The sequence below is a fragment of the Trichosurus vulpecula genome, chromosome 8, assembly GCF_011100635.1.
Source record: "Trichosurus vulpecula isolate mTriVul1 chromosome 8, mTriVul1.pri, whole genome shotgun sequence".
Classification (NCBI taxonomy): Eukaryota; Metazoa; Chordata; class Mammalia; order Diprotodontia; family Phalangeridae; genus Trichosurus; species Trichosurus vulpecula.
In genome coordinates this window covers 209,977,246-210,004,897 of record NC_050580.1, presented here as the reverse complement: position 1 = coordinate 210,004,897, position 27,652 = coordinate 209,977,246, and the positions used below count along the sequence as shown (strand labels likewise).

At 40.5% G+C, this 27,652-nt stretch overlaps 1 protein-coding gene across 1 annotated transcript in view; it reads left to right on the top strand.

Moving 5' to 3' along the window:
• The first annotated feature begins 8,023 nt into the window (after positions 1-8,023).
• The window catches only part of TBPL2 (TATA-box binding protein like 2), a 71,831-nt gene continuing 52,202 nt past the window's right edge, over positions 8,024-27,652 (top strand). Inside the window, exons 1-3 of the mRNA XM_036737063.1 lie at positions 8,024-8,074; positions 9,658-10,118; positions 12,303-12,390. Of these exons, the coding sequence (XP_036592958.1) occupies positions 8,024-8,074; positions 9,658-10,118; positions 12,303-12,390 (600 nt within the window). The remainder of the gene's footprint in view (positions 8,075-9,657; positions 10,119-12,302; positions 12,391-27,652) is intronic.

Sequence of the window (27,652 nt, the reverse complement as noted above, 5' to 3'; positions counted from 1 at the left end):
AGCAAAATATAGTTAGTCTTTCACAGCATGAGTATTGTGGAAGCATTTTACACAATGATACACATGTGGCCTATGTTGAATTGCTTGCCTTCTTAGGGAGTGTGGGTGGGGAGGGAAGAGGGGAGAGAATTTGGAACTCAAAGTTTTAAAGACAGATGTTCAAAAAAAAAAAAAGGTTTTACGCGCAACTAGGAAATAAGATATACAGGCAATGGGGCATAGAAATTTATCTTGCCCTACAAGAAAGGGAAAAAGGGATGGGAGGGGAGTGGGGTGACAGAAGGGAGGGCTGACTGGGGAATGGGGCAACCAGAATATATGCCATCTTGGAGTGGGGGGAGGGTAGAAATGGGGAGAAAATTTGTAATTCAAAATGTTGTGAAAATCAATGCTGAAAACTTATTATATAAATTTTAAAAAATATGATAAAAAAAGATATTTTTCTCTTTAATCCAGAAATTCCATTACTAGGTTTATATTGCAAGGAGGCCATTGACAAGAAGAAAGTCCCCATGTATACCAAAATGTTTGTAGCAGCACTTTTTTAGATAGCAAAAAATTGGAAATAAAGTAGATGACCATCAGTTGGGAAATGTCTAAAATTGAGGTCCATGAATGTAATAAAATATTACTGTGCTATAAGAAATGATGAATGTGACAAATGCATAGAAGCATGGAAAGATATACATGAACTGATACAGGGTAAAGTAAAGGCCAAAAAAAAAAAAACCCATACACACACACACACACACACACACACACACACACACACAGAGTGATTGCAGCAATGTCAGAGAACAGCCCCCACATACAAACTCAAAAATGAATGTTGCAAAATGACAGAACAAATACACTTCAAAAGAAGAATTACGAAAAGACACCCTCACCCCACCCCTTTGTCCAGATGGGAGGTCGAAAAGTTGTATATTAATCAATTGTGCTGATTTTTTCTCCTTCATTTTCTTTTGTGGCCTTTAAAAAATACTATTTGTTATAAGGGATGGCTCTCAGAAAGGAGAAGGAGAGGATGCTGGGGGGAAATATGGTGATGTAAAAATCAAATATATCAATAAAACTTATTTTTAAAAAGATACCCTCACACCCCACCCCCCAATAAAGCATGAGAACTAGCTGTTTAGGTAATTAAGGGGGGAAACCTTAAGACAAGCATAAGGATCTAAGCTGATATAAAAGATAACTATGGAACCCGTATGAGACATTTGAGACAATGGAATCATAGCAATTTCAGGTTTCCAGACTGGGAATTTTAGCATGAGTTACAGGTATAAAAGACAAAATTTCTTAAAAGAATTGTGATTGATTAAGTCGGGGTTTGTACTCAATTCATTTTTCCCTAAATCATTTTTTTAGATAAAGCAAATATTAAATGCTTGTTGAATGAAGAAATTTCTTTTCATAGTGAACTACAGAATGATATAACCAGTCAATTAAATTCTGCAGCCACCCTTAAAAATATACTTCTAGTCTTTCAATGCCATTTACTTGACTTGTTTCTTTAATTAACCTACTGGGCCTAGGAGGAAAAGGTAATTATGAACAAGTGTGTTTTCCTGTTTATTAGCTTTCATTGGTGTTTCAACAATCTGGCTAGCAGCTTCTGTGGGGGTATAAGATTCACCCACAGTCAGCACCCAGAAAGCTGCCAACAGAACAGGTTCTTCTGATCTACTTAATTAAGGAAAGCAAGGTGAAGGGGTTGACAAGCTTACTTTTAATTCAGCATTCAAATATCATTCAGTTAGTTCAGGGGAAAAAGCCAGCACCTGAACTTCAAAACAAAACGCAAACAAATTACAAACACCAACAGACTTTGTCTGATTCGAATCCCAACAGTTACCAGAGTTCAACAAAGTTTCAGCATCCGGGTTTACAAGCTGGAGGGCTCCTTAGCTACAGCTGCCTGGAGTCTCCTCACCAACACCATCTCCAGAACCCCGCACCAATGGCTCTGTCCTCCCTTCTTATAGGGCTTCAGACATCAAACATCATCTGAATCACCAGAGCTCAGGTTCTGGTGATTGGTTCTTGAGTTGGCCCCTCCCCTTAGGACCCTGGGAGGTTCACATCCACATGGATTACATTAACACCTAATGGGGTTTGGGCCTGGGGCTTAGCACCTAGTAAAGCTCACTGAGATAAATTGAGTCACTCAAAGAAAACAAAGGCCATTCTGATTACATTCCACCCCTTGTTCTAGGATACATAATCTAATCAGCCACATATCCTAGAACATACATTGTGATCCAATTACAAAGGAAGCTAAAACATATTCATAATAAAGCAAAACATATCATTCAATGACATTCCCAAATATTGGTTTACAATTCAAATATGACACACCCCTAGGTCCCAGCAAGATAATTTCTTCAATCAGTCATTCCCAAAATAATTGTTAACTATTCAAATGTCCACCCCTAGGTCAAAGCAAGTTAATCTCTTAAGCTCATAAAGTGTCCAAATAAAGTGCTTCTTCAGCAGCACACTGCCATGGAAGGCTTTTTCCCAGTACCCTGAGGCACGGGCATGCTTTAGTTAGTAAAGTCGTAAAGCAAACAGACAAACAAATAGAGTTCTCTTGGGGATGTCTCCTCCCCAAAGTGCCATTGCAGGCTTCCACGTGGCACCCAAAGTCCCACTTTGAAAGAAAGAGTCCAAACAAAGTTCTTTCAGGGTCTGTTCTCCCCATTAAGTTCCAGTCCCGAGGGTCCACTGGGCAATAAAGCCAGCAGGGTGGGGTCCCTGGGGGTCCAAGGCACTTCCCCCACCCCAACAAAAACAAATCCATGCCTCCCTCCTGGATCCCAAGCAGCCCAAGCTGAAGGGACCAAAAAGGCAGACTCAGTGCCTTGCTGCAAAGTTTCCATCTTGCCCCAGGGCTGGACTTCAGGCTCCTGGGTTCCAACTCCAGCTGGCCTCACCTGGCTTCTTCTGGAATCTCGATGTAGGTGGTTCCCCATCTTTGTGCTCACCTCACCAAAGTCAGCTGGAAAGCAGCTCACTGCTCTCACCTTTCCAAAGTTCTCATGCAGGCAGTCTCTTGGATCAATATTTTGGCAACCACTGTCTGCTTCTTCTTTCTCCTCACTAGCCCCTCCTGCCAAATCTGTGGCAAGGCCATTCTCCATTCCTGTTTCAAAACTCCATATATAATATAATCTCAAGACATTCACCCTTTCAGTACAGTCCTCCCCGGCCAGGCTTATCAACTTAAGCCCTGGGAAGAAGGGATTATCTCCTGCTCTGGGCCCCTGGGAAACCACGCCCAGCACTTCCACCAGCCTGTTTTCCTTCAGGACTTTTTTGCTCCTGAGGCTGCACAGAACCATAGCCACTCCAAGTACAAAGAGCAATCCAAAAACTGGGAAACATTCAACCAACCCAGTACCCCAACACGCCATGCTTCCTTGTTAAAGCCAAATCCTGCCGACTATGCCATTTGTTTTAACAATCTGGCTAGCAGCTTCTGTGGGGGTATAAGATTCACCCACAGTCAGCACCCAGAAAGCTGTCAACAGCACAGGTTCTTCTGATCTAATTAAGGAAAGCAAGGTGAAGGGGTTGACAAGCTTACTTTTAATTCAGCATTCAAATATCATTCAGTTAGTTCAGGGGAAAAAGCCAGCACCTGAACTTCGAAACAAAATGCAAACAAATTGCAAACATCAACAGACTTTGTCTGATTCAAATCCCAACACAGTTACCAGAGTTCAACAAAGTTACAAGCTGGAGGGCTCCTTAACTACAGCTGCCTGGAGTCTCCTCACCAACACCATCTCCAGAACCCCGCACCAATGGCTCTGTCCTCCCTTCTTATAGGGCTTCAGACATCATCAAACATCATCTGAATCACCAGAGCTCAGGTTCTGGTGATTGGTTCTTGAGTTGGCCCCTCCCCTTAGGACCCTGGAAGGTTCACATCCACATGGATTATGTTAACACCTAATGGGGTTTGGGCCTGGGGCTTAGCACCTAGTAAAGCTCACTGAGATAAATTGAGTCACTCAAAGAAAACAAAGGCCATTCTGATTACATTCCACCCCTTGTTCTAGGATACATAATCTAATCAGCCATATATCCTAGAACATACATTGTGATCCAATTACAAAGGAAGCTAAAACATATTCATAATAAAGCAAAACATATCATTCAATGACATTCCCAAATATTGGTTTACAATTCAAATATGACACACCCCTAGGTCCCAGCAAGATAATTTCTTCAATCAGTCATTCCCAAAATAATTGTTAACTATTCAAATGTCCACCCCTAGGTCAAAGCAAGTTAATCTCTTAAGCTCATAAAGTGTCCAAATAAAGTGCTTCTTCAGCAGCACACTGCCATGGAAGGCTTTTTCCCAGTACCCTGAGGCACGGGCATGCTTTAGTTAGTAAAGTCGTAAAGCAAACAGACAAACAAATAGAGTTCTCTTGGGGATGTCTCCTCCCCAAAGTGCCATTGCAGGCTTCCACGTGGCACCCAAAGTCCCACTTTGAAAGAAAGAGTCCAAACAAAGTTCTTTCAGGGTCTGTTCTCCCCATTAAGTTCCAGTCCCGAGGGTCCACTGGGCAATAAAGCCAGCAGGGTGGGGTCCCTGGGGGTCCAAGGCACTTCCCCCACCCCAACAAAAACAAATCCATGCCTCCCTCCTGGATCCCAAGCAGCCCAAGCTGAAGGGACCAAAAAGGCAGACTCAGTGCCTTGCTGCAAAGTTTCCATCTTGCCCCAGGGCTGGACTTCAGGCTCCTGGGTTCCAACTCCAGCTGGCCTCACCTGGCTTCTTCTGGAATCTCGATGTAGGTGGTTCCCCATCTTTGTGCTCACCTCACCAAAGTCAGCTGGAAAGCAGCTCACTGCTCTCACCTTTCCAAAGTTCTCATGCAGGCAGTCTCTTGGATCAATATTTTGGCAACCACTGTCTGCTTCTTCTTTCTCCTCACTAGCCCCTCCTGCCAAATCTGTGGCAAGGCCATTCTCCATTCCTGTTTCAAAACTCCATATATAATATAATCTCAAGACATTCACCCTTTCAGTACAGTCCTCCCCGGCCAGGCTTATCAACTTAAGCCCTGGGAAGAAGGGATTATCTCCTGCTCTGGGCCCCTGGGAAACCACGCCCAGCACTTCCACCAGCCTGTTTTCCTTCAGGACTTTTTTGCTCCTGAGGCTGCACAGAACCATAGCCACTCCAAGTACAAAGAGCAATGCAAAAACTGGGAAACATTCAACCAACCCAGTACCCCAACATGCCATGCTTCCTTGTTAAAGCCAGATCCTGACGACTATGCCATTTGTTTTAACAATCTGGCTAGCAGCTTCTGTGGGGGTATAAGATTCACCCACAGTCAGCACCCAGAAAGCTGTCAACAGCACAGGTTCTTCTGATCTAATTAAGGAAAGCAAGGTGAAGGGGTTGACAAGCTTACTTTTAATTCAGCATTCAAATATCATTCAGTTAGTTCAGGGGAAAAAGCCAGCACCTGAACTTCGAAACAAAATGCAAACAAATTACAAACATCAACAGACTTTGTCTGATTCAAATCCCAACACAGTTACCAGAGTTCAACAAAGTTACAAGCTGGAGGGCTCCTTAACTACAGCTGCCTGGAGTCTCCTCATCAACACCATCTCCAGAACCCCGCACCAATGGCTCTGTCCTCCCTTCTTATAGGGCTTCAAACATCATCAAACATCATCTGAATCAGCAGAGCTCAGGTTCTGGTGATTGGTTCTTGAGTTGGCCCCTCCCCTTAGGACCCTGGAAGGTTCACATCCACATGGATTATGTTAACACCTAATGGGGTTTGGGCCTGGGGCTTAGCACCTAGTAAAGCTCACTGAGATAAATTGAGTCACTCAAAAAAAACAAAGGCCATTCTGATTATAATTGGTCTATTTTGTTTACTAATTCATAAGAAAGAACACAGAAGTTAAGAGTCACCAGACCTAGGCTGGAGTTCTGACACTCACTTGCTACTTTTGTGACTTTCAGTAAGTTACTAAGGGATGGGTCTCCAGACATCAGTATCCTTATATGTAAAATGAAATCTAATTGTGGTGGCACATGCTCATAATCCCTGCTAATAAGAAGGCTGAGGCTGGCAGGTTGCTTGAACATAAGAGTTATTAGCTGCAGTGGTCTAAGACAGTTGGATGCCTACACTGAAGTCTAGGACCAATATTGTAAGGCTCCAGGAAGCCAAGAGGCACCAGGCTGCCACAGAAGAAGTTAGAAAAGGATTAAGTCAAAGCTCTGATCGATAGTAGCAGGGCTGACTTCATCAGTGGCTACTGCATCTTCAGCCTGGTTGAGTTAGGGAGATCCAGTCTCAAAAAAATAAATAAGATAAAACAAAAATGAGTCCTGGACTAGATCACTTCTGAGATTTGACTAAAGGTCCAATTTAATGGTTTTCTAAGGAGTCCACCCTGTATTTCTGAGGAATTACTCGCAAAGCAGTTTTCTTTAGAATTTTTAAAATATATTTTAACAACATCCTCTGCTTTATTTCATTGCAACTCATGTAGTGCTTGCTCTACATTTTTTGATTGCTATAAAAGTAAGGCTTTTTATATTTCTGTTTCTCTGTTTTGCTCTTGAAGCCAAACCACTGCTGGGAAATGAACATACTTCTCTGGTTCTCCCCTCGAAGAAATCTTTTTTGTTTTTTTTGGCAAGACAATCAGGAGTTGTGACTTGCCCAGGGTCACACAGCTAGTAAATGTCAAGTCTCTGAGGCAGCATTTGAACTCAGGTCCTCCTGATTCCAGGGCTGTTGCTCTATCTACTGCCCACCTAGCTCCCCCAAAGAAATCCATCTCAACTAGCCTCTGGCTTTCCAGGCACATACATATGTTAGTTCCCCTGATCTGCAGCAGCCTTTCAAGATTTTCTTAACAGGATCTCCTTTGCAGCTCTCCTGCAGGGATCAAATTATCCTGCTTTCTTAGCTGCAGTATCTCCTTTTATGAAGCCAATCTTTTAAAGAAGGAAATGTTGGTTTCAAGGAAAAGTTGATGGATGGTTTGTATTTTCTGAACAATACTCATATAAGTATACATCACATACATCATAGCTATGTATAACTATATACATATGTATATGTGTGTATCTATTTCATGAAAATAAGATTTATAAGAGGTTTTTATTTGGTTGGTTGAAAGCACAAATTTGTATACTTTGGGAAAGCTCTTGAGTAAGAAGTGATTACTGAAGCATACTACAGATACATATGTGTACATGTATATGTGTGTGTGTATACCTATATACACATGCATGCATTACGATAGAGGAACTTCTTGCATTCACCGAGTTCTTAACCATCTTCACCCTTGCACCCCTTGCCACACTTCTTCCTGCTCCTTGCATCAGGAACAGAGGCCTTAGACCAGAATCAGCAACTGGCAACTGCAAATTAGAAAAAAAAATGATGGTCATTAGAAAAAGTGTAATAAGAAAGGAAGTTGTTACCTTTTAATTTTTTTTTTAGTATAAGAAAATTTATAAAAGTGTGTGCACTTGTCTATAGAACCATAATCAAGTCACTGTTAATAATCCTCAGGTAACCCTTTTAAACTAACTCAAGATCTCAAATTGGTAGAGTAACTGAGTGAGGAGAGGGAGGCATGGGGAGGGGAAAAAGAAAAAGGGGAAAAGAAAGGGGGGGAGGGAGGAAAGGGAGCGTGGGCAGTACTCTACAGACCACAGCGAAGTGATAACACAGCACGTTTTTTTCCGTGACACGACCCTGCAAACAGCCCCATTTTATCAACCTTGATTACTGACGGGTAAAGCGTTGTGCTCCTAGACAACCCTGATTGTTTCATTTGCCCCAACTGGTGGTCTCTCACACTGGGTGCTAGTTATTCTAGGCGCACACCCCTAGGAGCCGCGGGACCTGCGCCCACGAGCCAAGCCCGTGATAACATATTGCAGCTTCGCTTGACGACCCCTCTATCCCCACCCCCGATTCCTAAACTGACTCCGAGTCCACTCCTTATCCTAATGGAAGAGGAACCATACCTAGAGATTTACTTAGACCAGTGCATGAATCAGGTGAGTCGGGGGCAAACTCTGCCACCTTCTCCCAAAGAACGACCAGATTCCCTGCGCTCCTAGCTAGCACTGGCTTCTGTGGCTGGCTGGGTTGGTGTTTGCAAGTTTTGAGCAGGTCCGGCTACTGTTTGTCCAGCGCTCCGGATCTGGAGCTGGGAGAAGCAGGGATGCCTTGGGAATTGGCCTTTCTCCTGCTGTTCCGAATCCCAAGTTATCCTCCATTCTGCCCAGCAGGGTCAAAAGTTAGAACGTCTGTGAAACTGTGAAAGGAGGGAGACTAACCTCACTACACTTTGTGAACCACGACTGTTTATTTTCTGTGAAAGTGCTCCTTACAGCAGTTTTCTCCGGTCACCCTCTCCAGAAATGCTAGCTGTTATAACTTGGTCGTTGTCTAAGGAGCTTTAATACTTACGAGGCAGTTTGGGGGTGGGGGCAAACAGCTTTTTATGTTTTCTATTTAGGGATGTCTTAGCTCTTCCTTCCCTTTACCCAGAACTAAGACCAACCAGTTTAATAGAAGAGGGATTTTTTTTTAATCTATGGACTCTTCTGTGGTTGTTGTGCTTTTCTTCAAAACCAACAAACTATAGTTCTCTGATGCACTCTGAACGTAGCAATGTTTTTTGCCCTGTTATCTTTGACTAACGGATTTTTTTTTTTAAATCTGCACTGGCTTTTGCTTTTTATTTGCGTTTATGTGAGCACTGAAGAGTAAATTCTAACTGGCTGCTCTACATTCTAAACAGTGATTCTTAACCTAGGGTCTTTGTACCTTTTTAAAAAAAATTGATAACTATTTCAGTATGATTGGTGTCCTCCTAATTCTATGTATTTTTAAAATTCATTTTAAAGCAGTATTCTGGCAAGGCATCCAAAGACTTCAGCAGACTGCCCAGGAGATCCATAATACATAAAAAAGGTTACAAATCTCTGTTAAAGAAATGTATTCTTAAAACCCTTTGGTACAAGCTTGTTTTTCAACAATTTAACTTTGAGAAATATAATAAAATGTTTTCCTTTATTATGCACAGATCAGCAATAGTTGTTAAATTCTATATACACAGTAACACTTGTTTTGAAATTGGCACTTGATTTGCCAATGCAAGGGAGACATTTGGTTTTTCAAGTCTTGGGAACTCTTTGGGAGTGATTGGTTTTTTCCCCCTCTTAACCAAAAGAGCTCAGTTTTCTTAACTTCAAATGGCATTAGACTGAGTAATACCTAAGGTCCCTTCTAAATCTAGAATTTCAATATTTAAAGTATATTGAAAACCTACAATTAAGAGGTTCTTAACCTTTTTTGTTTCACGGACCTCTTTGGGAGTTTGGTGAAACCAATGGACCCTATCTTAGAACAGTGTTTTTAGATGCATAAAATAAAATATTGCAAAGGAAATTGATTAGATTGATAAAGATTATCAGAATATTTAAAAAATAAGGTCACAAACCCCAAGTTAGAATCCCCTAATTAATTAAATAAATATTGTACTATGCCTCTGTCCTTCATTACAGATGTTATATTACGATATAACACATTGGATTTTATTATTTTTTTTCTCCCTCTACCAAAAAAAAAATAGGATGAGCTTGCCTCTACCAGCTCTCATCTCTTCAGCCCTATTGTGCCATATGATTCATACTTGCATATTTCATCTAATCAAGAGACTTTTGCTTCTCATCCTGAATCTTCCAAAGAACCTTCTACTGATTTTTCGTCTGTGGACCTTAGCTTCCTGCCAGATGAACTTAACCAAGACAACACAGAGCAGATTCTCACTGAAAAGAAACAAGAAGTAGAAGGAAACCATGAAATACAAGGAGATCTATCTAAGTTACAGTCACTACGTGAGAAGAACAGGGGTGGCATTTGCACAGACAACTTCAGTTTGTCAAATTTTGGGTTGAACCCACTATCAGATGAAAATTCAACTCTGCCTTCTCCAAAGAATTCTAGCTCTGGCCTCTTTCCTTTGGCATCCATGACTCCACTAATGCCAATGACCCCTGTTTCAGAAGGCTCTGGAATAGTTCCCCAATTGCAGTAAGTCTTTTAACGTGTTTACCACCCCATGCATGTATTGTACATTGTCTTACAGGGCACTAATTCCTATTTTAAGATTAAAACAGTGTAGGAATAGCAAGTCTAGGTTCAATGCTTCTTCTAGTAATGATTTATGACTTTAGGTGATGGTACTATTTGGTTGTATTTCCCATTTGTACCCACTAGGTAGAGAATTAGCAATAGCAAGAGTTATACAGGATATTAAGCTTTGCAAAGCACTTTATAGTTGGTATCTCATTGAGATAACTTCCAACAACACCATGAAGCAGTGGCTGTTATCCATTTTAAAGATGAGGCTGGGAGAGAGGCAAAGAGACTTGGTCCAGGAACATAGTTAGGTGTCTGAAGTGGGATTCAAACTTGGATCTTCCAACCCCCAAGTTCATCTGACTATCCAAATAGCCAAGAACTGGTGTGATTATATTACATGACACAGTAAAAAGTGCTGGATTTGAAATCTGGTCTGTGCTATTTATTCCTTGTATGACTTTGGGCTACTTAACCCCCCTCTGCCCTACTCCCTCATCTATAAAATAGTTTAGACTAGATGAGTTCTTAGGTTCCTTCCAGCTTTGGTCCTATTATCCTAAATTAAAAGAACATTTAGCAAATTTATGAATTAAATCCATTTATTTGTATCCTGAAGGAAAATCGCTTGGAAAAAGGATGGACCTTCTTTTTTTTTTTTTTTACTTAATAGTATTTTTTTTTCCAATTACATGTAAAGATAGTTTTCAACATTCATCTTTGTAAGATTTTGAACTCCAAATTTTTCTCCCTCCCTCCCTTCCCTCCCCAAGACATCAAGCAATCCGATATAGGTCATGCATGTACAGTCATGTTAAACATGTCTCCACATTAGTCATGTTGTGAAAGAAGACTCAGAACAAAACGGAAAAACCATGACAAAGGAAAAAACAAAACAAAACAAAAAAAAAGTGAAAATAGTATGTTTCAATCTGCATTCAGACTTTATAGTTCTTTTTCTCAATGTGGTCAACATTTTCCATCATGAGTCCCTTGGAATTGTCTTGGATCATTGCATTGCTGAGAAGAGCTAAGTCTATCATATTTGATCATAGCACAATGTTGCTGTTACTGTGCACAAGGTTCTCCTGGTTCTGCTCACTTCACTTGACATAAGTTCATGTAAGTCAAGGTTTTTCTGTAATCTGCCTGCTCATCATTTCTTATAGATAATAGTAGAATGTACCTTCAGTGTGGTGAGCTGGTCATTGCGTTTAGAAGTAGCTCTTACTAGAGAGAAAAGCCATGAAATGCAAAGGATTCAACAGAGATTCAAGTGGGGTTTTTTGTGCTTTTCTATTTTTTAAGTATGCTGTTCAGAGACTCTATGTCTAGGTTCAATATTACACACCTCGAATAATTCTTAAAAAAAAAAAAACCTTGGGGCAGTTAGGTGGCACAGTGAGTAGAACACTGGCCCTGGAGTCGGGGGCATCTGAGTTCAAATCTGTCCTCAGACACTTGACACGTACTAGCTGTGTGACCTTGGGCAAGTCAACCTCAATTGCCCTGCCTTCCCCCATCCAAAAAAAAAAAAGAAACAAAACCTTAACACAAAGGGAGAGAAAGCATTTATTAAGTGCCTACTGTGTGTCAGGAACTCTACAAATATTATTTCACTTGATCCTCACAATAATTCTGTGAGATAGAGGCTTTTATGATCCCCATTTATTCGGGGGTTTTTTGGAGGGGGGAAGGCAAGGCAATTGGGGTTAAGTGACTTGCCCAAGGTCACACAGCTAGTGTGTCAAGTGTCTGAGGTCAGATTTGAACTCGGGTCATCCTGACTCCAGGGCTGGTGCTCTACTCACTGCACCACCTAGCTGTCCCTATGATCCCCATTTAACAGTTGCAGAAACTGAGGCAGAAGTGGTTAAGTGACATGCCCAGGATCGTGCAGCTAGTAAGTGTCTGAGGTCATAGTTGAACTCATCTTCATGACTCCAGGCCCAGTGCTCTATCCACTACACCAACTTAAGTACTAAGTACTCTTTTTATGAAAGAAATAACTGAATGTTTATGACCTGCTACAAAGAGTAATCTTGAAGTTATCAGCTCATAAAACTTATTTTAAAATAGTGTTGCACTTTTTTGCTTTTTTTCACTTGACAGTTACATGTTGCTTTACTTTTCTAGGAACATTGTATCCACTGTAAACCTGGCTTGTAAATTAGATTTGAAGAAAATAGCTTTGCATGCTAAAAATGCAGAATATAACCCAAAGGTAAGAATTTTCTGAATCTGTAACACATGCTGTTTTGTCTTTCTGCCTAGGACTGTACCACTGAATCATCTTGTTTGTTTTTATTTTTGAAAAAGAGGAATTAAGTCAGTAAAAAGTTTTGGAGAAACTTTTGGATTGTTCAAAGGTTTAAATGCATATTTTTCCATGGGTAAATCTTCATAAGCCTTTCTTGATATGTTTAATGAGCTGAGTGATTCTTAAAAGTTCACATCTTCTAGTTGTTAAAACTAAATATTTGTGAATGTGTGGTGGACTACTGACTTTCTTAAAATTACTCAATTTAGTATCATTCCTGGAAATAGAAATGAATAATCATAGAACTGAAGAGCAAGAAGGGACTTCAAAGATTACCTAGTCTAAGCTACTTGACCTTTCTGACGGGGAGATGGGAGGGGAGGTTCTCTCTGATATCTAAGTAATTCCCGTCATTCCCAAATTTTAGAGGGTCTTTTGTAGGAGGTAATTTCTAGAAATATAACATTTTGAGACTCTTGAGCTTACCGGTTCACATTTTGAATTTAAAATTATAGCTTTTGTGGGTTCTGCCAAGACATCACTTTTCATTGATCAATAGTCATTGCTAATTCAGGATTTTTCAGCAGATGACAGTGGCAGCTTATATACAAATACCAAAGCTTATAGTTCTAAGTTGATTCTAGTCTTAATAAGAAAATGTCTTTTTGATCTTTCTGGTAGAACTTAATTGATTTCTATCCCAACACAGCTTAGTCTACCAGTCAATGAATCATAAATGAACAGAATGGGAAAAAAAATCTAAATTTTGAATATAGGGAGGCCAGATGGCATCACGAAGAATCTAGCCATGTTAGGATTCTGTCAACATTTTAATAAAGTCCTACTTTTTCCCCCTCTCCAATTGCATGCTGCATCCTTAAATGTTTTACCATTTGTACTGCTGGCCTTAAGTCATCAATCTCACACACAATTCAGGGCCATGGCCACAAGGAAATGTTTGGGAACATTGCCCAGTTGGAAACCACTGCTTCTTATGCCCCACTCCCAATAACTTAAGGGTATTGAAAAAACACTTAGGCACAGTCTGCTTAAAGAAGCTATGTGTCCTTAGCAGCCTTAGATTGCTGCTTGGGAAACTAATCGGTGAAGACAAGTGGGGAAGGAGAGAAGGAGCATGTTTCTCACAAGTTTGAGTTTCTATATCCCGTATAGGAGTATCTGGTCAGCCAGCAATGATACAGCAACCAGACAAAACTACTGTTGGATGAGATTAGTGGAAAGAATTGAGAGGCATAGTATAATTAATAGAGGAAATAATAGTCCTGCTCTACACTGTCCTAATCAGACCTTTTTTGGGGGGAGGGGGCAGTACTGTCATTTGTTCCACGTACCACATTTTACCGAGGACTTTAATAAGTTGGGTCTGGGATGTTGAGGGTCCTCAAGTCTATGTCATATAGAATTCAGCCAAGATGGCTGTATGAATGGGGACAGGCTGACCAATTTACCAACTCCTAATCTGGAAAAAGACTGAAATTCACACTAGATTAATGGTCAAGAAATCCAATAAGAAACTACACTAAGTTAGAACTGTACAATAAGTTGGCTAGCATGAGCCATAGGAGAGGAGGCTGCCAACAAAGCTAGAGGCAGCTTGGGCAAATAAGCCCATAACCTCTTAGCACAACCAAAGAAGGGCCAGAGAAACATGTAGCCTGCAAGGTTTTCTATTCAGAGGCAAAAAGAACCTAAGAGCTACTTCAAGAAAGCCCCAAGGTAATGGTAAACATACAGTGGGGAACATTTATGGACCAAGACGATGAAGGGTTCAAGATTTCTAGAATTTTGTCCTGAGAGATGACAGTGCTCTAAATCTCAGAGGTCCACAGGGCCTTAACCTTTTCCAGAAGTCAGTGCAGAAATCCAGGAGACTTGGGGCAAAACCAAGCAAGGCTAACCACCCCCACTGGAAAGTGCAGCAAGGGCAGAGCCTATCTCTGGCATAAAACTCCGATTCAAGAACTAAAGCTGGAGAGATGAGCAAACCAAAAAAGACATCAGTATTAAAAATTGTTGCCGATCTGGAGAGAAACTCTGTAACAACTACGAAGAGGATAAAAAGAAAAAATGGATTTTTCTACGGGAATTATGTTGATTACGAGAAGGAATGAAGCAAGAGTTTTAAAATGAAATTAAAGTTAAGGAAAGAATTGTGGGTGAATAAATAGTTAACAAAATGGATTTTTACTCTAGAAATGGATTCCCTAAAATTAGAACAGGTCAGACAGAAATAAATGACTGAGATAAGGAAAAATTAGGACAAAATCAAAAGATTAACAAAATAAAATGTAAAGTATTTGATATATTTTTTAAAAACCACCTAATTTAGAAATCACTGGACTCCCTAAAAACAACGTTTTGTTTTTAAAGACTATGCCATATGAGGAATGATTCAAAGAACTTGAAATGTTTAGCCTGGAGAAGGGAAGATCCGGAGGAAAATGACACTCTCCGTTAAGTGTTTAAAGAACTTAGATGTAAGAAGTATTTGACTTATTCTGCTTAACCTTATAAAACAGAACTAGGGTAGAAGTTACAGTGAGGTATACTTACAATTTGATATAAGGAAAAGCTTCCTAAGCATTACAGTTGTCCAAGTGAGTGATAGGCTGCCTTGAGATTCTCCTATTTCAATAGGTGCTTTTAAGTGAAACCTACATGGCTGCTTATCCAGGGATATTATAGGGGACCCTGATGAATAGTAGATATAGGCTAGATGAAATGGCCTTTGAGCTCTCTTCCAACTATTGAGACTCTATGGTTCTTTGCCTATCTCTTTTTTTTTATGAGCCCTATAATTATTTTTGAAGCTCTGTTCGTACAACATTCTTACATTCAACCCTGCTTGACTTCATTCTTTGCTTCATATTGTATCTTGAGCTTTAGCAAATAAGTTTTGCAAATTAGTTTTTATAGGAGCAGGAAGAACTGGAAAAGAACATAATGATCAGCCTAAAGTTATAATTACTATTGATTTCAGAAAACTAGTTAACCATTTGCTATGTGTAAAAGGACTGTTCTAGGTACATAAAGTTATAAATAAAAAATATAAACCGAGCTTTCAAGGCTCATCGGCTAATGGAAAGGAAAGACACAGACACAGGTAACTATAGTACAGGAGATAGGACAAGTTCATAGGAAAGGGCTGACTTGCTACAAGAAATGTGAGGAGGAAGAAAATACTTTCACCAAGGAGATTGTCATGGAGAGTATACCAAGAAAGTGGTTGTGGTTTGTCCTTCATTCTTGAAGAGGATCATGACATCGGGAAGATGATGCCATGACTTGCAAGTGACTTGGATTTGAGTGAGGTGGGGCCATGCAAAGTCAGCAGCTTCACTCTCACTTCCAGAGCCATCTGAGTCCAATGGCCAGATATAGATCAGGATGAGTGGAGATAGCCCATCACTAAGGAGGTAGTATGTCAGTGGACTACTGAGGATACTCACTGACAGGGCTGTTGGGAGAACTGATTCCAAGCATGGGAAATGTCATGACCAAGGGCAACTATTCACACATCAGTAATGTAATATGTCAAGGGTAACAATTCATTATTATTACTATCTAGCCATGTAGTAGCTTGACTGCTAGGCTAGACTAAGGAGGAGAAGGCTAGTAATTCCCTCTTTCTGGTCCTTGCCTTTGTGTAGGTTGGGTTACTATTTCCCAGCCACTCCTTCTGTCCTACCCTTTGGATGTGGTTTTTCTCTCTAATTTGGCTCTACCCCCTTGGGGCATGGTGTGATTTTCTTTTCAAACCAACTGTGGAGGAGAAACAGTGGGAAAACATAACGATCTGGTTGTTACTTCCCATGCCAATGCCAGCTTAGTCACAACTCTTGTTCCACCACCACAACTCTCCCCAGTAAAATTGTTGACAAATTTGCCCAGAAGTGATCTGAGCCCTAGTCTGGGAAATTACAGGAGCATGAATCAAAAATTCTTCTTTGTTCACAATGCACCCCCATGCCAAGGAATGTTTCCTCCAACAGTTAAAAGAATCTTGCTAGCAAACTTTGAAGCATTTACCCTCTATTTCTCCCTTTTTCATATGAGTAATGAAACACATAGATCAGCAATAGTTAATCACATTTATCTTAGAGAACCCAGTTTAAAACAACAACAAAACAAACTATTGGGAAATGGAGACTGAGGAACAAATAGATTGGGGGTGGGGGCATGGAATGGGAGAGGAGAGAAGACCTATCACTAGTCCTGTTTTCAGTAGCATGGACTGTTTCATCAATTCTGAAATTCTTTTCTTGTCATCACAGTATCTGGTCTTCCTGGTGATTCCCTCCTGCTACACCAGTCACTGCTGCAGGGGTGACTGCTTCTCTTCCCCCAACTTTGCTTGTCTCTCAGTACGCTTGCGGGAAGAGCTGTCTACCTGCATCATCTCCAAGGCCACACTATGTCCTCCCCAGAGGCCCCAACTCCCTCAGCCCATATGATGTGCTTACCTCTAGCTCTGCAATCTCCAGTTTTGTGCCTTAGGGCTTCTACCCTTCCCCCTCTGTTGTTATTTAGTCATTTTTCAGTCATGTCCAACATTTCAAGACCCTTTTAGCGTTTTCTTGGCACTGGGCTAGCAAGTTAGTCTCTTGAAGGGGAAAATACTTCTCTTCTCAGTATTCTAGGTGTAACTGTGAAGGGTTGTGACACTCACAAGTCACCATCTAGTGTGTTTCCCAGTGTTAACTGGTTGGCATGTTAGTTTTTATAACAAAAAGGTGGGGGGGGGGGAGTTTTAGTGAGAAGGTATGACAAGAAGTGTAGTTACAAAATTAGCACCCCAACCCTTACACGCACACACATACACACACGCACACACACTCAGTCACTGGGGAGAATGGGTTCAAGCTACCTTAACAAAGGTAGTGACACACATCTAGGGAAGCCAAGGGGGTACCTTGTGTATTTTGCTTCTGGGAGTTCTTTTCTTCCTTGGTATAATCCTTACCAAGTTGGCTTCAGTGTGAGATGTTGGAGCCCAGTTAGGCTGGCTCCTTACAAGGCCAAGTTGTCTTAGGTGACAGGTTTCTCTACTACTGGGTCTGGTCAAGAAGGTCATTCAGTTGTGGTACTAGCTTCTTATCGGATTTGGCTACCATTTTGGTAGGAGCAACGAATCTGATGGCTCTTCCATTCTCACTGGTTACCTGGGAATTCTACTCTCATGATACTTCCTCATTTAATATCGGGAAAGAATAAACATAAAAGAAATAGACAGTGATGGTCAAGTTGGGCATCAGGCAGCCATTGCTCCTTTCCTTGCCTTCATGGCTTAAGTAACTGCTGTGGAAAGGAGGTTATCTCACGCTCTAGTCCCAGTTGCTATAACTAACAAAATGTTTTGTTCTATCATACATTTTATCAGATGAGAGCGCTTATTTTATTTTTATAGAACCGATCAGATCAAAGGTACAAAAGAGGTATTTACAACTCTTAGATGCTTTTATTGATCAAAGGTTTGAATTAGGTGTGAACAAGCTAGTTAAAATTTTTTTCAATTAATAAGCATTTATGTTATCTCCCTCCTATATCCCCCACCCCATTGAAAGTAGAAGGGGAAAGAAAATAAAACCTTTGTAAATGTGCAAAATAGATGCATAATCAAGAAAAATGAATTCCCATAATGACCACATCCAAAACTGTATGTCTCATTTTGCATCTTGTGTCCATCATCTCTTTGTCTGGAGGTAATAAACGTACTTTATCATTGGTACTCTAGAATCGTGGATGGTCATTACTTGATCACAGTTCTTAAGTATTTAAAAGTTATTTGTCTCTGCAATGTTATTGCACAAATTATTCTCCTGGTTATACTTACCTTACTCTGTATCATTTCATTCATGTATTCCCAATTTATTCCGAAGCCATCTCTTCCAACAATCTCTTCCATTACAGTCGTATAATATGATTTATTAAACAAGAGTTTAAGTTAAATTTAAATTGGGTGCCCCAATTCCTAGGCATCCCCTCATGTGACACCACTGAAAGAGCCTTTACAAACATTTTTGTACATACAGGTCCTTTTCTTCTTTCTTTTCTATCAAAGAGCATACACAATTTAATACTTATTTGGGTATAGTTCCAAATTACTTTCCAGAATGGCTAGTTCAGTTCAAGTTCTACCCACAGTGCATTATTGTGCCTATTTTCCCACTGCCCCTTAGCTTTTATCTGTTTCTATTATGTGACTTTTGTGAATCTGATGAGTACAAAGTAGACTCTTAGGGTAGCTTTAATTTTCATTACTAAACTACTTATAGCTTAGATTCCTTCCTTTGAAAACTGCCTGGAACAGTTTAATTCAGGGGTGTGGAACCCACAGTCTTGAGGCCACATATGGCTTTCTAGGTCCTTGGGTGCAGCCTCTTGACTGAGTCCAATTTTTACAGAACAAATCCTTTTATTAAGGGGATTTGTTCTGTGAAGTTTGAATTCAGTCAAAGGGCCACACTTGAGGACCTCTAGAGGGACACATGTGGCCTTGAGGCCACAGGTTCCCCACCTCTGGTATAATTAAACAACTTTGGAAGGAGTGAAGTACTTTTATGATAAAAAAGTATTAGAAATGGCTGAAAGAATTACATATCTTTGGACCTATGTATATCAGAGAAGGAGATTCTAACTACTGCTTGAAGAGTTGAGCTTTCGGAACATTTAAGGACCTATAACCAGAAGGTAGTAGCATGGGCTGAAAGAATTACATATCTTTGGACCTATGTATATCAGAGAAGGAGATTCTAACTACTGCTTGAAGAGTTGAGCTTTCGGAACATTTAAGGACCTATAACCAGAAGGTAGTAGCATGGGAGGAAATGGGGAAGTGAGTCCAAAGGAAGCATCATACAATTTCCTCCTCCTCCATCTAACAACTACGTTATTGAGAAGACTAGAAAATATCGATGCATCCAGCCAGGAGCTGAAAGAAGGCAAACTAGACCCACCAACAAAAAAAAAAAATCTGCTTCAGAGAGTGTGGCCTCTTAAGGGTGGAGAGAAGGACATCTTTAGAACTCTGCAAGGGTATCAAACCGTCAAGCCTTAGCAGGAAGCTACATCCTCCTAAGGGGAATTTCACTGGGATCCCAAAAGGAAAAAGAAGGACTTCCAGAAATCAGGAGCTCTGAATTGCCCATTTGCCACAGACGTTCCCTAAGTTCAAATCTATTTTTTCCCTTCCCTCTGTACTTGGGGGTAAATCCATTGCAGACTTCTAGGGTGATGTTTTTGTATCCACCATTTGTAACATCTCTGTATATACCCATCTCTAAAAGCTAATTAAATCTGGCTGGCTGATAATAAAGAGCATACCAGATGGAGATTCGTTATAGTGTTAGAGGTCTGCCCCCTACAATCCTAAGAGAAGAGATAGCTGCCTTCTGGGGCTCTGGCCTACCAGTCCAAGTGGGGGTTGGGAAGTATCCCTAGATGGGGTGTGTCGCATTTGCCCTCCTCACTATTAGGAAAGAAAAAATTCTAGGGGCAAGGGAGCAACATGCCCTTTTGTATATGTGAACTCAGTTCTGGCTCTGTCTTCTGAGTCATCAGTCTTCCTAGCTCCTTAGCCAATCAGAAGATTCCTCATTACCAACCAACATTAGCTCCCCAATCACTGATGACCAGGAGCAGGTTTCCCCCAGTCTCCAGATTAGAAACAGGCAATAAATACTGAAAATATTTTCTATATTGCATAACAAAAGACAAATCCAAGCATGCTTTAATGCCTGGGCCCTCATCGGCCAGCCCCTCCATTTTACACACACGAGCCCATGTATGTATACTATCTCCCAAAAGAATGTAAGCTCCTTGCAGGGAAGGACTTTTTCATAATTGTCTTTGTATCCCTAGGCACCATGCCTGGAATATACCAGGTCCTTAATAAAGACCGATTAAGAATCTATTCAAAAGCAGAATTTAAACATCTGTTTAAAATTAGAAAGACGAGGAACATGGCATAAATTTAAAGTTTAGGTCCCTAAGCAAAATTCTGGTAGTGAAATGTTTTTTTTTCCCTTGCACTCCAGCCACCAACCTGATGGTTCTCAATATGGCAACAACTCCATGGGTAGTAGTTAGATTCGGGTGAAAGGAGACCAAACCTTAGGTACCATACCTGGAAAAGTTGGTATCTAAGACAAATAACTAATTCCATTGGGACCATGGATAAACACTCTGTGCCAAAAAAGACTAAAGATTTAGACACCATGCCTACCACTGAAAGGACCGACCAAGGTTATCAGGCCTGCATAGTCGATGTATAGCATACCTTTTGAGTGTGTATTGTCACTAGACATTGTGCTTTATAGCTACAGAGCTGGTAGCACAAATGAACTTAGTGTGACTGCTGGGGACCCAGGTCCCTCGCTTGAACTCCTGGTCGCTACCAGCCTTCAGTTTTTTAGAGAGCTTTTCGTTAATGCTGCCCTTCCATCACAAGACATTAGAGGATAGAGCCCTCAGTTAATTAGTACTTTCTGCCATAAGTCTAGAATGAGACTTCTGTTCCCCTAACAATTAATTCAATGTCACTATCTCCTAAGGCAAAAACCTATCCCCAATCCCCCTCACCCCTATCCAATTCAACCTTATACCTTCCTAGTCTCTTTCTTCTTCAGACTTCTCTTTCCATGAAGTCCTATGAAATCCCCACTCTTTCCATCTTGTGCTCATGGAAAACTTACTCTCTCTAGAAAAACCTTATTCTCTGGCCACTCTTCAGAGCTGGTGCTGTTCATTCATGTTCCCTGATATACTAATTCAGGAAGCAGAACAGAGTTAGTCCTTGTTCCCCACTGCCGCTTCCAGATTTTTTCATCTTCCACCATTACTTGCCGGCTTCTCCTTCCTTGAAGTTTAGTTTACCTGTCTAGTGGACCCTTGTTTTTGCAATGTATGAAACTCTATTCACTGTTTCTTTCTCCTCTGCCTAAAAATGTAGCAGATTACATACGTTATCACATAGCTATCCTTGTGATATTAATTGTGTATGGATCATTAACTTTTTTCAGCTCCTGTGAGTAAGGGAGAAATGGAGCTGAGCCATGCCCTAGTGATGGGGGAGGTTTCAGGTGTGATAATGCTGGTCCCAGGCTTCGGTGGATAAACCTCTAAACAAGAAGGAAACAGATCTTTGGAGAAGAAAAACTGGTTGTTCAAGGTACCAGTAATAGGAATAGAATAATCTCCTTCCCTTTTCCAGAAGGAGGGGAAAGAGGAAGAAATCATTCAATGATTTAGTGGGAATATGAGCTTTGAGCTAAGTCTATCGGTTGGCATTATTAAGAGCCTACTACATACCAGGCACTGCTCCAAGCTTGTGATACGAAGGTAAAAGGCAGTCCCTGCTCTCGAGAGGTTCATTAGGGGAGGTGATGTACAAACAAGCTATAGACAGGATAAATTGGAGACAGTTAACAGAGAGAAGGCCTAGCTGGGCCCCCTTTCACAGAGGGGGAGGAGGAAACAAAAGCTTATATCTCTCTTATTTACATCTTATCCAACATTCCTATCAGTGTTCGGCTGGATGGTTACACCTCAGCTCCTTCACATTGTTATCTATGATGGCTACCCAATGTCATCCCAAAGAAAGATGCAGGGGAGCAGGGTGCCTAGGGATTGCACCTATCATGCTGTTCCTCTTTTGCCTGCCTCCTCCATGTGGCAGGATAGATCGATCCCCTTCCTTTTTCTCTTTCCCAGAGTTCCCAAGTCCAAACTCAGATGTTGCTGTTTCTGTGATCTCTGGCTAAAAATTTGTTGGATTTCCATAGGTCCTTCTGACAATCCTCGGTTCTGCTGACAACACTCACTGATGTGCAAGAAAGGAGGTGAAGAGTTAGACAAACATGCTCTATTATGGAGGTACACTCCATTCTTAAAAGGAGGGGAAAAACCCCACTTTCCTCTACCATCTCCTCAAAATCACATACTATAACTCTTCCTTTTACTATCAAACTACAAAAAAAAAAAAATGTCAGCCTCACTGCCTGTACTGATTCCCCATTCATTTGCTTCCCAACCCTTTGCAACTTGGCTTCTGAGCCTGACTCAACTAAAACTCATTTTTATTTTAAATTATTCATTTCAAAGTTACCAAGGATTTTTTAACTGCCAAATGTGATAGGCTATTTTCTGTCCTCATCTTTCTGAACCTCTCTGCTGCTTTTGATGCTGGATACATTCTCTCTTGGCTTTTGTGACACTTCCTTCTTTTACCTGTCTAATTGGTCCTTTTAATTCTCCTTTGCTAGGCTTTATCTTGGGCCTACTTCTCTTCTTTGTCTATACTCTGTACTTTTATTGATCTTTCCCCTTACCTTGTCATTGGCTCCCATGGGTTCATTTGCGGATGATCCCCAAATCTATATATCTCACTCTGATACCTCTTCCCAGATGTTCTACTGGCATCTCAAACTCCAGTATGTCCGAAGCACAATCCATTTTCTTCACACCCTTACCACCGACCTAAACCTATCCTTCCTCCAACTTCCATACTTCTGTGTAGGGTATCACCATCTCCTCTGTCTCTTGGGTCATAATCTCAAAACAATCCTTAACTCTTTGCCCTCACTTTCCTCTGATATTTAATAATTTCTTAAGTCCTTTTATTCCTCCCTCAGTGACTTCTCTCACATCTATCCTTTTTTTTCCATGTGGCTATCCCCCTAGCACAGGCCTTTATCACCTCTTGCTTGGGTTACTGTGGCAGCTTCCTACTTCCAGTGGCTCTCCTCTTCAATTAATCCTCTACACAACAGACAAAATAATATTCCTAAGGGAGCTCAGGTCTAACCACAATTTTTTCCCTTTCCTTTTTGTTTTTAGCTTATTATTTAGTTTTTAACATTATTTTCTTTTAAAATTCTGAGTTCCAAATTCTCTCCCTCCCTCCCATACCTACTGAGAAGGCAAGCAATATATGAATTATAAATGTGAAACCATGCAAAACATATTTCCATATTAGCTGGGTTTCCCCCAAAAAAGTGAGAAAAATTAAGAAAGCGAGGTAACTCTATCTCCTTTGCACTCAGAGTTCATCGTTTCTCTCTCTAGAGGTAGATAGCATTTTTTGCTCAAGTCCTTTGGAATTGTCTCAGATCATTGTATTGATCTGAGTAGCCAAGTCTTTCGCGGTTGATCATCATCACAACGTTGCTGTTACTTAGCACAATGATGTCCTGGTTCTTCTCACTCCACTTTGCATCAGTTCATCTAGTTTATAGTTCTTACCATGTTTTTCTAAAACCACCACCCACTATTTCTTACAGCACAATAGTACTCCATCACAATCATATGCCACAACTTGTTCAGCCATTCCGCAATTGATGAACATCCCCTCAATTTCCAATTCTTTGCTACCACCAGAAGAGCCGCTATAAATATTTTTGTACAAGTAGGTCCTTTTCCTTTTCTTTGATCTTTTAAAGATACTGACCTAATAGTAGTATGGCTGGGTCAAAGACCTTGCACAGTTTTATAGCCCTTTTTATAGCCTAGTTCCAAATTGTTCTCCAGAAGGGTTGGACTAGTTCACTACTCCACCAGCAGTTCATTAGTATATTTATTTTTGCCTCATCCCCTCCAGTATTTGTCATTTCTGATAGGTGTGAGATGGTACCTCAGAGTTGTTTTAACATGCTTTTCTCTAATCAATAGTGATTTAGAGCATTTTTATATGACTATAAATAGTTTTTATTTCTTCTTCTGAAAACTTCCTGTTCAATTCCTTTGATCATTTATCATTTGAAGAATGGCTCTTTTTATAAATCTCCCTCAGTTCTATACTCAATATATATTTGAGAAATTAAGCGTTTATCAGAGAAACTTGCTATAAAAATTATGGATATTGCTTGTGTCTACCCTTTAGCAACATGCAGTTTCCCTATCTCTTTTCATTTAAGTCTGTTTTTACTTTTGCTTTGTCTGACATCATGATTGCTTCCTTCCTTTCCTACTTCAGCCAAAGCATGTTAGATTCTGCTCCAGCCCTTTATTTTAACTGTGTGTATATGTATGCGCATGTGCACATACGTGTGTGTTTCTGCTTCAAGAATGTCTCTTGTACACAATATATTGTTGGATTCTGGTTTCTAATCTATTCTACTCTCCACTTCCATTTTATGGGTGAGCTTTCATGTTCACAGTTATGATTACTGTGTATTTCCCTCTGTCCCATTTTTTTCTATTCTTCTTTCTCTCTTTTTTATCCTTCCCCCACTCAAAAGTCTATTTTGCTTCTAACCGCTACCTCCCTTAATCTGCCCTCCCTTTTACAATCCACCTTCTTTTCTCTTATTCTCTTCCCCTCCTATTTCCCTACTGGGTAAATTACATTTCTATACACAACTGAATGTGTGTGTGTGTGTGTGTGTGTATGTGTGTGTGTGTGTATTCTTCCCTCTTTGAACCAATTCCAGTGAGAGTAGGCTCAAGCATTGCCAAATGCCACCTCCCATTTTTGCCCCCACTCTAAAAGCTCTTTGTGTGCCTATTTTATGTAAGAAAATTTTCCCCACTCTACTTCTCCCTTCTCCCAATGCATCCCTTTTTCTTACTCCTTTATTTTTTTGGAGATCATTCCAACATAATTGACTCACCCATACCCTCTGTCTATGTAAACTCCTTTTAACTGCCCTAATAATGATAAAGTTCTTGAGTTATATGTATCATCTTCCCATATAGGAATGTAAACAGTTCAATTTTATTGAGTCTGTTATAATTACTCTATCATGTTTACCTTTTTTATGCTTCTTTTTAGTCATGTGTTTGAATGTTGAATTTTCTGTTCAGCTTTGGCCTTTTCATCAGGAATGCTTGAAAGTCCTTCATTTCATTAAATATCCATTTCCCCTGAAGGAGTACTCTCAGTTTTGCTGGGTAGTTGATTTTTGGTTGTAATCCTAGCTCCTTTGTCTTCCAGAATATTATATTCCAAGCCTTCCACTCCTTTAACATGGAAACTCTAAATCTTTTCTGATTTTGACTGCGGCTCTACAATATTTGAAATGTTTCTTTCTGGTTGCTGAAAGTATATTTTCTCTTAGACCTGGGAGCTCTGGAATTTGGCTATGATATTCCTGGGAGTTTTCATTTGGGGATGTCTTTCAGGAGGTGATTGTTGGATTCTTTCCATTTCTAATTTTACCCTTTGGATCTAAGAGATCAGGGTAGTTTTCCTTGATAATTTCTTGAAGTGTGATGTCTGGGCTCTTTGATCATTTCAGTCGAACTGAATTTACTTGATCTCCAGTCTGCTGAGCCTTATTATCTGTCCTGCTGCATCCATCTAAGAACAATTGGGCCTTTCCATTTGCCGTGCAGCTGCACCCTCCTCTATGTGCTGTGTCCTCTTATTAGGATATGCACTTCATGAGAACATAGATTGTTCTATTTATATCCACAGCACATAGCTCAATGCTTTGTACATATTTAGTGCTTAATAAAGGCTTTTAAAATCATTCCTTCATGAAGCTGGAGAGAAGAGGAAAAATGTTGCCCTTGTCAAGATATTAAGAGACATCCCGTTTTCCAAAACCAAGGCCCAGCAAGCGAGCTGGGCCCTGAGCTTGGCATGACAACAATCCTTTGTGGTCACTCTCTGGCATATGATTATTATATTGCTTTGATCAGCACCAAGTGTTCTCTGAGCTTGGACGAGCTGTTCTGGTTATGAAGCCCTGCTATGAATCAAACTTATCTGAGTATTGCTATTACCTCTCGTTCAGGTTACAGCTCATTGAGCAGCCATTGGTCTAAGTATCGAGATCTCCCCACACTACCTTAGGTCTCCCCTCTAGGGATAGGGCTCCAACACGTGTGTTCTTGCTTGCAAGCCATTTTCCTTACTTTGAAATTAAACTTCCGTTTGATTCCTGACTCCCTTTTCTCTAGCCTGCTCTGTTTAGCTCCAGCCATCCACAGTTTAGAGGCTAGTTCTGTCCGGGTGACATTAATTGGTGGTAGTGATGGGACTGGACATGGAACTGGGCCATTGGACTTTCTAGTACCAGCAGGAATGGACCAGGCACTACCAGAGATTTATTTCTCCGGAGGCTGACCCCCTCCTCGTCTGATGAGTCCTCTGCTCTTATCCCTGCTCCAATCTTCTGAGCTCTCACCTTGGTCAAGCTCGCCATTCTTTGTGAGGAAACTCCAGGGGCCCTCAGGTGACTGGATTCATTTCAGATCTCTCTGGTAAGGCTATCCTTTCTCCACACCCTGTTCTCCTAACCATCTGTTCCTGCCTGCTCTGTTTGGCCCTGGCCCCAAAGGCTAGGAGGTTCTCACCTGCTCTGTTCCAGCTTTCCTTTCTCCTCCCACCCTCCCCGCCCCAAACTAAGAGAGCATTTGATTGGCTCTGTGCCTTTTTTAAACCAATAAGCCTGGCTATTGACTGTGACTGCACTTTGTGTCTGTTTATATCTATCTTGCTGTTTCGTTTGTGTCTTTGTGAAATGTAAAATGTCTGTATGGTGTTTGTGTTGTTTATAGATTCTATTACTTTAAAAGATTTAAAATGCAGCCAGCCAAAAAAGCTTCTAAGGGCTGTAGCCAGAAAGTTTAGAATACTGAGAAAGATTAATGAGCTTTCATAGTTGAAGCAATTGTCCCAGTAAGCAGGACTAACTCCCACATTAGCATTTCTGAGGGAGATTAGGTTATGAGAAAAGAGAAAAATCCTGTAAGATACTTTTTTCCTGTCATTTTACCTCTGGCTACATTGGAATTACAGAAATAAAGTCAGATAATCAAAGTTTGTAGAACTACTAAAAAATCTTGGCAGATTAAGGAGTTTAAAAATTAATCATTTTTAAATTGTGGGGGAGAACTCATGGGATGTTGGGATAATTTCAGGAATTCACTCCTTTCTGAAAGATCTTATTAAGTTTTGGGGTACTACTCTGTAGAATTCGTTTTAAGGAAAATGAGAATTAAATTCTACAAGTTTTAAAAATGAATGGCAAGTTTAACAGCTTCATTATTTTAGGGCAATAAAGGAAGGCAACTAGTTTGGAAGTAATCTCAGAGTGAAGAAAGAAAAAAACAATAGGCAAATGGTTTATACCTTATAGCAACCTCTTTTTAACCCTTCCTTGACCTTTCTGACCATGAAGAGAGAAAAGACTATTTAAACCAAAGAGACTCCTGTGACTCCCCCAGGTCAGAGACCCTCTCCCTGGTAACCCCTCTCATC